At 39.6% G+C, this 12,523-nt stretch overlaps 1 protein-coding gene across 1 annotated transcript in view; it reads left to right on the top strand.

Annotated features, from left to right (window-relative positions):
- NOSTRIN (nitric oxide synthase trafficking) overlaps positions 1-12,523 on the top strand; it is a 74,110-nt gene that overhangs the window by 13,912 nt on the left and 47,675 nt on the right. Inside the window, exons 3-6 of the mRNA XM_007946561.2 lie at positions 5,630-5,713; positions 10,862-10,924; positions 11,121-11,202; positions 11,849-11,911. Of these exons, the coding sequence (XP_007944752.1) occupies positions 5,676-5,713; positions 10,862-10,924; positions 11,121-11,202; positions 11,849-11,911 (246 nt within the window). The 5' untranslated portion in view covers positions 5,630-5,675. The remainder of the gene's footprint in view (positions 1-5,629; positions 5,714-10,861; positions 10,925-11,120; positions 11,203-11,848; positions 11,912-12,523) is intronic.

Here is a 12,523-nt window from a genome sequence, read left to right as displayed (position 1 = left end):
GGAGTACACAGGAATCAGATCGACTACATCTATGGCAAGAGGCGATGGAGAAGCTCAATATCTTCAGGCAAAACAAGACCAGGAACTGTGGAACAGACCATCAACTATTCATATGCAAGTTCAAGTTGAAGCTGAAGACAATTATAACAAGTCCACTAGAGCCAAAATATGACCTTGACTACAACCCTCCTGAATTAAGAGATGATTTAAAGAATAGATTTGATGCATTGAACACCAATGACAGAAAACCAGAGCAATTGTGTGATGACATCCAGAACATCATCCACGAAGAAAGCAAAAGGTCATTAAAAAGACAGGAAAGGAAGAAAAGAGCAAAAAGGATGTCAGAGGAGACTGAAATTTGCCCTTGAATGGGAGCAGCTAAAGCAAACGGAAAAAGTGACAGGAAAAAACAGCTAAACAGAAGATTTCAAAGAGCAGCTCGAAAAGACAAAGTCAATTATTGTAAAGAAATGTGCAAAGACATGGAGTTGGAAAGCCAAAAGAGAAGAACATGCTTAGCATTTCTTAAGCTGAAAGACCTAAAGAAAAACTTTAAGCCTCAAGTTGCAATATTGAAAGATTCTATGGACAAGGTATTGAGTGATGCAGAAAACATCAAAAGAAGATGGAAGGAATACACAGAATCACTGTACCAAAAAGAATTGATCTATGTTCATCCATTTCAAGAGGTGGCATATGATCAAGAACCAATGGTATTGAAGGAAGAAGTCAAAGCTGCACTGAAGAAATTGGTGAAGAACAAGGCTCTAGGAATTGAGATGTTTCAACAAACAGATGCCCCGCTGGAAATCTCAGCTATGCTAAGAGATTTGGAAGACAGCTACCTAGCCAACTGACCAGAAGAGATCCATATTTGTACACATTCCAAAGAAAGGTGATCCCACAGAATGTGGAAATTATTGAACAATATCATTAATATAGCACACAAGTAAACTCTTAGTGAAGATAATTTAAAAAACGGTTGCAGCAGTATATTGACGGAGAACTTCCAGAAATGCAAGCCAGATTCAGAAGAGGATGTAAAACAAGGGATGTCATTGCTGATGTCAGATAGATCTTGGCTGAAAGTAAAGAATACCAGAAAGATATTTACTTGTGTTTTATTGACTATGCAAAAGCATTCTATTGTATGGATCATAAAAAATTATGGATAACATTGAGAAGAATAGAAATTCCAGAACACTTAATTGTACTCATGAGGAACCTGTACATAGACCACGAGGCTGTCGTTCAAATAGAACAATGGGACACTATATGGTTTAAAATCAAGAAGAGAGTGTGTCAAGGTTGTATCCTTTCACCATACTTATTCAATCCATATGCTAAGCAAATAATCCAAGAAGCTGGGCTATATGAAGAAGAACATGACATCAGGATTGGAGGAAAATTCGTTAACAATCTGCAATACGCTGATGACACAACTTTATTGCTGAAAGTGAGGATGACTTGAAGCATTTACTGATGAAGATTGAAGACTACAGTCTGCAATATGGATTGTTGTTGTGTTGTTGTTGTTATGTTCCGTCGAGTCGGACCCAACTCATAGCGACCCCTCCTTGGGTTTCCGAGGCAGTATCACTACTGAAGTAGATTGCCCCATCTTCCTTCCGAGAAGTGGCTGGTGGGTTTGAACCACCAGCCTTCTGGTTAGCAGTCAAGTGCCTTAGGCACTATGCTACCAGAGCTCCTGCAGTATGGATTACACCTCAATATAAAGAAAACAAAAATCCTCACACCTGGACCCATAAGTGGCTTCACAATAAATGGAGAAAAGATTGAAGTTGTCATTTGGAGGCAAAAAAAAAAAAAGAAGAAGAAGAAGGTGGGGACCATGTTTGCTGGTCCGATAGAGCCTGGTGAAACCACTGAGACTATGGCCCCTAGCTGCCCTTCAGGTCTGGAATTGAACCCACAACTGTGGTTTCCAGCCAAACAAAGTACAGGCAAGTGAGTTAAACATTTACCTCAAGTAGACACACACCCTGGAGAGAACAATCATGGGAGAAGGAAGGGCTGCTTATGCACAGGGAGACAGCTCAGGGCACAGAAGAGTATGGAGGGATGGACACTGGGAGGAGGTAACTATGGGGAGGAAGTGGGAGGGGAGCTGTTGCATTGTAAATTGTGGTCAATGACATGAGACAAAGTATATGTGAACTGCTGTATGAAAAGTGAATTTACTCTGTAAATCTTCACCCAAATCAAAATAAAATTTAAAAAAAAAAAAAAGATTGAAGTTGTCAAAGACTTCATATTACTTGGTTCTACAATCAGCACTAATTGAAGCGGCAGTCAAGATGTCAGACAGACAATGTATAGCATTGGGCAAATCAGCTGCAAAAGATCTCTTTAAAGTGCTGAAGAGAAAAGATATCTCCTTGAAGACTATCTTCAAGGAGTCTTGAACCAGAAGATATCTCCTTTTGCCTGACACAAGCCATGGTATTTTCAATCGCTTCATATGCATGTGAGAGCTGGACAATGAATAAGGAAGACCAAAGAAGAGTTGATGCTTTTGAGTTGTGGTGTTGACAAAGAATGATGAAAGTATCATGGACTGTTGAAAGAACTAACAAATCTGTCCTGGAAGAAGTGCAGCCGGAATGCTCCTTGGGAACGAGAATGGCCAGACTTTGTCTTGCTTACTTTGGTCATGTTTTCAGACAAGACCATTCCCTGGAAAAGGATATCATGCTTGGTAAAGTGGAGGGTCAATGAAAAAGGGGAAGGACCTCAACAAGATAGATTGACACAGTGGCTACAATGATGGGCTCAGGTATAGCAAAGATCATGGAGTTGGTACAGGACTGGGAAGTGTTTCGTTCTCCTGTACATAGGATTGCTGTGAGTCAGAGATGACTCAATGGCACTTAACAACAACAACAACAGGACCTATGGTAAATAAACCATAACACAGCAATTAAAGATGAAGTGAGGGGCTGTGCCAATTTTTCATAGTACTTTTGTCTGACATCCCTTGAAATTCTCCATCTCCAGCCCAAGGCAGGAGAAAGTGGTTAAGCAGGCAAGTTCTCCAGTCAAACTGCTGGGTTCAAATCCTGACTCTGTCACTCTGTTCATGAATGACCTTAGGCAAGTTACTAACTAAAAGCTCTGTGCCTCAATTTTTCCCTCCATAAAACCTGTTGGGGGTTATTGAGGGTTCAGTGAGGAAATATACCCAAAATACTTAGAATGATCCCTGGCACATAGTAAGTAACTGATGGACATTGCATTTTACTATTTGTTTATAGGCAGAACATAGTTCAATATTGTGGATTGAATTGTGTCCCAAAAAACATATGTTGAAGTCCTAAATCCTGTACCTATGAATGTCACTTTGTTTGGAGATAGAGTTTTTATTTTTCTGTTGTTTAAGTTAACAAGGTCATATTTTGTGTTCTAGTCCTAATCCCTACCAGTCCAGCAATGTTCTAGGTACAGGGATACAGCAGTGAACAAAAAAATTTCTCAGCCCTCATGGAGCTTATATTCTAGGGGTGTTCATAGACATACACTAAGAAAATACACTGACTCCTCACTTATCCACTATCTTGTTATCTGACATTTTACATTTACAACAATAGTAAAAAGTCTACTATCCAACTGTTTTGCACGTTAACAACAAACACTTGTATGCATGCAGTATGCACTTGTATGTTGCAGTAACGAACACCAAGGTGTAAGGCAAGAGTAATGCTGGTTGTGATGGTTAAGGTTATTTGTCAACTTGGCTGGTCCATGATTTTCAGTGGTTTGAGAGTTTTGTAATGATGTAATCATTTTCCATGTTGTGATCTGATGTGATTATTCTCCATTTTTGCATAAAGCCTATTTTCACATAATGACCTGGTCTTTGGAAACTAACTGTGTCAATAAGTGAGGAGTGGGTGTAAATTATAACATGACATGAGATAGTGATAAGTGCTAGGGCATAAATAAGCATGGGGATAGACAGTGATAAGAGTGCTCTTTTGTATGGGGTCATCTCTGAGGAGATGATGTTTGAACAAGACTTATTGGGGGTGACATGAAGGAGAAAGGCATGTGGTTACTTGGTACATGGCAGAGATCACAGCAAATGCAAGAACCCTTGGACAGAACAGAGTGGCCACTGAGCAGGAGTAGAACAAGCAAGGGTGTGTGAGCTGTAGGAGGGGAATCAAGGAGGTATCCAGGGTCATCAGATAATGCACAGGCTTGCAGGTCAATAAAGGTCACTGCAGTCATTGAGTTCCTACTTCCTGCTAGGCTTGAGTTATCACCACATTTTGATAATCACAGAATCCGTGCAGTTCCTTGTAGCCATCCCCATTGGATGGTTACATCTAGATTCATCAAGGGTCTCTCCCTTGCTGCTAATCTACACTCTCTTTCTCTTCCCTTCAATTAGAAAATATTTCCTAGAGCAGAGAAATCCACTTTTTAAGTGCAATGACATATTTATTTACCATCTTCGTTATTTTAATGTATTTGCTCTAACCTTTTCTTATATTGGGCAAGGTATGGTCCCTTTCTTTCAAAAAGTGGTGAAAGTTACTTAGAGCACATTTGTACTAACAAGAAAAGTTGAAGAGAAATTTAGCAGTAGATCAATATTTCATCATTTCTGGATTCTGTTTTACAAGAAAGACCTATCTTGCCTTACTCGGTCTGTACCATCAAGGCTACTTTGTGTGAAAATGTGCAGGTGTTAAATTAGTTAGTAGAGAGTTCTAGGATTGTTTCCCAAATGAAATGAAGTCATAAATAAATCTAAAGGTATTTAATAAGACTTTCTGGTCCATATTGAGAAGAAAGATATAATATAAATTGTACTTAATTCCCTACATTTTCAGTATCCTAGTCGAAACTGAGAAAAGAAATAAGAATATATTCTCATTTTAGCTACATGTAGGCCTATAAATAGGACAATTTCCTGGAGGTAAAATTATTTTAAAATGAGAGTGATTCAACCTATCTAAAAGCAACAAAGAATTTGTTTTTGGAGGTCATTTTCCAGACTCCCTAATGATTTTGTTTTGCATTGAAAGTATTAAAAATTCATTTTCTAAATCTGGCATTGATCATCTTTCAGCTTCTCCTTAGAAAACTGTTGTTGTTGTTATATGCCATTGAGTCGGACGCGACTCACAGCGACCCCTCCTTGGGTTTCTGAGGCAGTATCACTACAGAAGTAGAGTGCCCAACCTTCCTTCCAAGGAGTGGCTGGTGGGTTTGAACTGCCAACCTTCTGGTTAGCAGTCAAGTGCCTTAGGCACTAGGCTACCAGAGCTCCCCTTAGAAAACTAGTACTTGGTTAATTCAATCACAATGTATCACTTTACTGCCAGCTTATAATCTAGAGTTTATTTGATTAGTGCTAATGTCCTACAATATCTAGGAAAATTTTCTGTTCCTTACTGGTACACAAGAAGCTTAAGTTAGCAACTCTGCCCTTTCATAGGAGAAGAGGATCGCATGAAGAGAGGACCATCTCTTCATGACATTTTCAGCCTGCACCCTCCTTCCTCTGTGTGTCTTGTGTGTATGTGTGTATGTGTGAGTGTGTAGTTTTCTTGGTGTACCCAGTGCTTCCTATTTAACAACTACTCTTTGCTACCAGGGCAAACCTGGAGATTAGCTATGCCAAAGGACTTCAGAAACTGGCAATGAAACTAAGCAAAGCATTACAGAGCACAAAGAAAAAGTAAGTATCATGGAAAAGGTAAGGCAAAATTGTTCTGAGAAATAATAAAAAGTGACATATATTCACAACAACTCTTGAGAGGCCATACTATTATTTCTATTTGGAGATAAGGACATGAGGCTTAAAGAAGTTAAGAAACTTGTTCTAGTTCACACAAATAATGTATCATAGAGCTGAATATATCCTAGGTCTTTATGAGTTCTAAGCTCACATTCATGGTTGAATTTGGGAAATGGTGTTGTTCAGTCAGAAGACCCTGGATTCAGGAAGTATAAAGCCTGCTTTATTTCTTACTCTGTGACCTTCAACAAGTTGCCTAGACTCTCTGCATCTTGGTTCCCTCCTCTAGAAGATGGACTAAGGAAATGTGTTCCATTTTGTGTATGTGCATACAGGTGCATACTAAATGAAATAATACATGTAAAGACTTCAACACATTTGGTGGGAAAAAAAAAAAAAATTTAGTCCTCATTCTCTTCAGTATATTGCTGGACCAAGAATGAAGTAGATTCCTTCTTTTGGAAGATATGATCCATTACCATGAAGACCTCAGCCTTCATGACCCTGAGACTAGAAGAACTAGATGGTGCTTGGCTCCCAAAGCCACCCACTCAGAAAGGGATCAAAATTGGAGATCCTGGTTAGAGTGGGAGGGAAAATGTGCAACAAAATTCAGAAACACAAAAATGACCAGACTTACTGGTCAGATAGAGATTGATGGGACCCACAAAATTAAGACCCTGGCTTATCCTTCAGGCCTAGAAACAGACTCACTTCAGTGGATTGGCTCTCAGCCCAAGAGCAGAAAGGCCTACATGCAGAGCACCTACCTCAGGGAGATGTACCCACCTGAGCTAGGGAGATGTACCCCTTAAATCACTCAACCATGAGACATCAGAGGGGTAACATTCACGTAGAGGGAAAGCAGGACAGGCAGGAAGGCATAGATGAGAGAAGGGCACAGGGAGGGGGTAGTCACAGAGAGGAGAGAGGAGGAAAGACTTTTGTGGTTGAGGATTGTAATCCGACCTGTGAAACCAAATGTGCATGAACTGCTGAATGCAAAAGAAATCTGCTTTGTGAATTTGCACCCAAAGCACAATTAAAAAAACAAAGAAAGAAATGGTCCATTAGTGATAATTTACTAAGAAGATTCTTAATGTATGCAGATATGACCATAAACTTGACAGTGCCATTACAAAGGCTTCTTTTGATAAGAGAGAGAGAAAGAAAAAGGAAGTCTTTGGAGCTCACATTCATATTCTTCTTTAGACATCATCTGTAGTAGTAAATGATGACTTTGAAATTGCTCTGACTTTTACCTGTATTTTTATTTTTAGGGTAGTATTTTACTAGACTACAAAGAGCCTGTATATCACAGTGTTTGGTACAGATAGACTTTATTTAGGCTGCCCAGATTTAAATTTTAACTCTACTTACCAGGTGGGTAACCTAGGACAATTTATTTATTTTCCTTCTCAACGTCTCTTTAAAATGGAAATAAAACAGTGCAACTATTAGTTTCTCCTCATCTGGAGCAAAGAAGAGTGAAGAAAATCAAAGATGCTTTGAAACAATAGTCCAAAGGGCTAATGGACCATGTGAACCTCATCCTCCACAACCCTGAGACCAGAAAACCTAGAAAGTACCTGGCTACCACTACCAACCACTCTGAAAATGATCACATTGGAAGCTCCTGGATAGACTGGAAGATAAGTGTGGAATAAAATTAAAAATCATAAAAAAGACCAGGATCACTGGTCTGATAGAGATCAGTAAAAACCTCCTCCATTTTATAGAAGAGATGCAGAGAGTCCAGGCTATTTATTGAAGGTCACAGAGTAAGAGATAAAGCAGGTTTTATACTTCCTAAGTCCAAGGTTTTCTGACTTAACACCACTTCCCAGACTATGGCCTTTAGTCACTCTTCAAGCCTGGAACTGAACTCACACCCATGGCTCAACTTTCAGCCAAACAATAGATCTATAAGGTGACCAACAACACCAGGGAGGTAGGCACACTTTAGAATAATCAACCATTCCAGATCAAAAGGGCAGCATTTTTCCAGGAACAAAGTTCAGAAGGCAGAAAGAGATAGAGAAAAAGAAAAAATGGAAATGGAGAACACAGGGAGGAAGTGCGATGAGTGCTGGTATGTTGTTGGGATTTTAATCAATGGCATGAAACAAAATATGTATGAATTGTTGAATGGAAAATTGTTTTGCTCTGTAAACCTTTGCACAAATCACAATAAAAAGTTCAAAGAAAAAATTTAAATAAGGCCTAGATCATAGGGTTGCTGTGAAGGTTCAATGAGTTAATGCAGGAAAGGGACTTAGCAGAGTACCTGGCTCAGAATAAATATTTCACAGATGTTCAGTATGGTGTTGATTTTAATTATCACTTTCAGAATGAGAGGTACAGGGGTCCAGCGTTACATATCTTATTAATGTTGTAACCCTATCATCCAGCATAGTACAACCAAAGAGTTGACTTGCCTATGTTTGATTAACTAGGATTAGTACAATAATATTTAATAACAAACTTTAAGTTAATTTTATCTATACTGAAATTCGATTAGGTATTGTAAAGCCATCCCAAATCATTTGTATTTTAAAAGGTCAGTGAGTTGAGGGTCGGAGAAATCCGTAGTTTTTCCAAGGTCTCACAGGAAACTACATGAGCTGCTCAATTCAAATAGGTCTCTCTGCCTCCTGTATTCTTGCTTTCAGGGAGCTCTGGTAGCATCGTGCCTAAGGCACTTGACTGCTAACCAGAAGGCTGGTGGTTCAAACCCACCAGCCACTTCTTGGAAGGAAGGTTGGGCAATCTACTTCTGTAGTGATATCCCCTGGAAAACCCAAGGAGGGGTTGCTTTGAGTTGGGTCCGACTTGACGGCACATAACAACAACAACAACAATAGCTCTCCTCAACGGCTCCTCTAAAGGGTAAATGTCAGATTCTCTTCTGAACAATGTGCCTGGCTTCTTTTTATAAGGTTCTTTTTATTGAGATTTAATTTCCTTACAATAAAAATCTCTCATTTTAAGTGTATAATTTGATAAATGTTGGTGTATTTATATACCTTAGTTACCACCACCAGAATCAAGATGTAGACATTTCCATCACCCTAGAAAGTTGCTTGTACCTGTTTGTAGTCTCTTTCACACCTATCCTGAAGCAACCACTGGTCTGCTTTCTGCCTGTATGTGTTGTTGTTGTTATGTGCCATTGAGTCGGACTCGACTCATACCGACCCCTTCTTGCGTTTCCAAGGCAGCATCACTACTGAAGTACCAGTATCACTAGTGAAGTACATTGCCCAACCTTCCTTCCAAGGAGTGGCTGGCGAGTTTGAATCACCAGCCTTCTGGTTAACAGTCAAGTGCCTTAGGCACTATGCCATCAGAGCTCCCTCTGCCTGTGGAGATGAACTTTATCTTCTTTTCTGTAATGTCCCGTAAATGGAAGTACATTATATACCTTCAGGTGCCTGGTTTTGTGCCTGGCTTTAGATAAGCAGAAAATCTGACGTCTTTGATCTAGTTCTCCCGTTCTTAGACTCTACGGTGCAACCTACGCCACGAGGAGACAAAACTCTGTACCACCCTGATTTGGGGCAGGGGTGCAAATCTGTCCTCTCTCTTCTCTCCCCCCATTAAAGATGACACAAGCCTCTGTCCCTCTGACACATTGGGGCTTACCATATGCAACACTGTGAGCTGTGTCCCTTCTGTGGAGTACTAAGTGTGACGAGGGCTTCCTTTGTGGAGAAAACAGCATGACACTTCTTAATTCTCCTGTGCTGCTGGGAAGAGGGTGGTACCATCCTTTCTGTTAAACTGGGATACTGTTACAAGACCATAAAATAGCTGTTTTCCTAAAAGCCAGCAGAGAATAGGAGACAGATCCCATCCACTGGAGCAGCAAACAGGGTGGGACTAGGGGTCTGGAGTCCTTCATCACTTGTTGTCTTCGTTTGCTAGTGCTACTGTAACAAAAAAAAATTACCACAAATGGGTGGTATTTTAAAGAACAGAAATTTATTTTCTCACAGTTTAGGAGCATAGAAGTCCAAATTCAGAGCACCTGCTATAGGGCAAGCCTCTCTTTCTGTTTGCTGTGGGGGAAGACCCTTGTCTCTTTCAGCTTCCGTAGCCACAGTAGTTCTTGATTCCACAATGATCTTCACATGGCATCTGTCTTCCTCAGTATGTGCTTGCTTCTGTGTCCAATCTGTTCTTTTTTATCACTTGAAAGTGATTCCCTACATTGATAATAGCATCATTAACATAACAAATTCCTATCCAGAAATAAGATTACAGCCACAGGTATAGGGATTGGGATTCCAACACATATTTTGGGGGAAACAATTCACTTACCTTCTCTGAGCCTCAATTCATTCATCTGTGAAATGAGGAACTTGGAAAACATTGTCTTTAAGGCCCTTTGGACCATAACATCCTATCTGCCACCTGTTCTAAATGCCATCTCACTCTTGGCTACTTTATTCCACCTATTTTCTATAGAAATGAAATGGAAAATAAAGATCTAAATGAAAAATAACTGAAAAAAGCAGTACAATCATTATAAACCAGAAAAAAAAAAAAAAACACCGCTGCCATGGAGTGGATTCCTACTCATAGTGACCCTCATTGGATTTCTGAGGCAGTAAATTTTTACAGAAGTAGATTACCCACTTGGTTGAAACCCACCAATCTTCTGGTTATCAGTCAGTTGCCTTAGTCACTGTGCTACAAGAGCTCCTTATACTTACTATAAGCCAAACTCCCTGCCATAGAGTCAATTTGACTCATAGCAACCCCTCCTTGGGTTTCCGAGTTGGTATCTCTACGGAAGAAGATTGCCCAGTCTTCCTTCCGAGGAGTGGGTGGTGGGTTCAGCTGCATCCTTCTGGTTAGCAGTCAAATGCCTTAGGCACTGCGCCACCAAAGCTCCTTATAATTACTATAGTGCAGAGAAATATATGACAGACTTTAATCCAATGAAGAAATTAGATTAGGGAAATGAACGTGATTGCTACACATAGTGAATCAGATGTGATGCTTTATTTCTCCATATTGACTGGGAAAATGACAACCACCCCTCTCCCCTCCCCACTCATCCCTACTCATTTTTGTCTGCAGTTGTATCAGTGTCGCCTGGGCCTGGGCCTCGGAGGGCATGAAATCCACAGCAGACCTGCATCAGTGAGTGATTCCACTGCCTTACTCCCAACCCAAAGGGAACTGTAAATATTTAATGTGGATGCTACAAAGATTTCACTTCAAACCTTCACTGAGTAGACACACCGTAACACATTATTTTATTGCCCCTGAAAATAATTTGGAAAGTAGATGTAAATCTTAATACTATGTTTGTGGGTTTTTTATATTCTATTCCCAGAAAACTTGGCAAAGCAATTCAGTTGGAAGCAATAAAACCAACTCATCAAGTCCTGAGTGTACAGGAGAAGAAGAAAAAATCAGTGAGTCAAAAACCTTTCTTTTCTCCCCTGCTTAAAACAAGATTTCTGTCTTTGCCCAAAGAAAGAAATGATGATCTAAAAGTAAAGCTAGACTTCAGGAATGTATCATAAAAAAAATAACAACACAAACCCAAGATTTATATACAAAAGTATTGGTTAGAGTATTGTACAACAGTGAAAGACTGGAAACTAATGAAATGTCCAGGTAAAAGGCTTTGCCCTAATTTACAACTAATTTCCCTGGGGGATTGCCTAGATTCATTTCCATCGCTATTATTATTATTACAGTCTCTTACATTTTTAAAAGAAAAGAAAGTTAGTTATGATTAAGAATTCATTTTCTTTCAAAGTAAAGCAATATTCACTTCAGGGACGAAGGAGACAGTAAAATCAGCACTGCGAGGAGCGTCATCCATCCTCATGGTGCTACAGGTATTAATGTGGGAGGGGATGTGATGGGACCGGAAGTGATACCTATACAGAGTCCTACTTCACTCTGGTAGCATAGTGCCTAAGGCACTTGACTGCTAACCAGAAAGCTGGTTAGGGTAGTTAGTGATTGTGCCAGAACCATGACTCAACAAGAAGACAGCAAAGCATTTCTTTCTCTCTCTCTCTCTCTCTCTCTCTCTCTCTTTTTCAATAGCTTGATAACGAAGTTGAAAAAACAGCAAATCTTGTCATTAGCAACTGGAATCAGCAAATTAAGGTAAGTATCCACAAATATTTGCCTAAACACAGTACTCAGGGTTGGAGCTTTTCACTTTTGCACAAACAAGATAATGTGTTATAGCATTAATACTTTTAGGTGATAATTTAAGAGAAAAATGCTTCCTTACCTATCACAGATATGTATCTTTCAGCCAAGCCAATAGAAGAGCATGGTTCTAAATTTGGTTATTAGGCTGTGAGTCAGATCTGACTCGATGGCAGTGAGTTTGGTTTTTGGGGTTAACACATAACATTTATTTTGTGCCAAAGTGCTACATATTTATGTATTTGATTATCACAAAAATCTAGGTAGGCGACCTTGTACTGTCCTTTTCTATAGATAGGAAAACTGAGACACAGAGGTTAAATAATTTGCCCAAGTTTACAAACCTGGTAAGTGGTTGACTAGGATTTGAATTTAAGTATGAGCTCCAGGGTCACTGCTCTTAACTATTATACTATACTGACTGCCTCTCTGCATGCTCTATAATCTTGGGCAAGTGACAAATACCATCTGAATTTGCATGTTTTATTTTTAGCAGTGATCTCTACCTCACTATTAAGAAGAGCTTAGTGAGGGGTGGGGAATAATGTGAAAAGGGGAATATAT

Source organism: Orycteropus afer, unplaced genomic scaffold, assembly GCF_000298275.1.
Source record: "Orycteropus afer afer isolate SDZICR_OR568_19922 unplaced genomic scaffold, OryAfe1.0 scaffold00001, whole genome shotgun sequence".
Taxonomy (NCBI): Eukaryota; Metazoa; Chordata; class Mammalia; order Tubulidentata; family Orycteropodidae; genus Orycteropus; species Orycteropus afer.
This window is presented reverse-complemented; position numbering and strand designations above follow the sequence as displayed.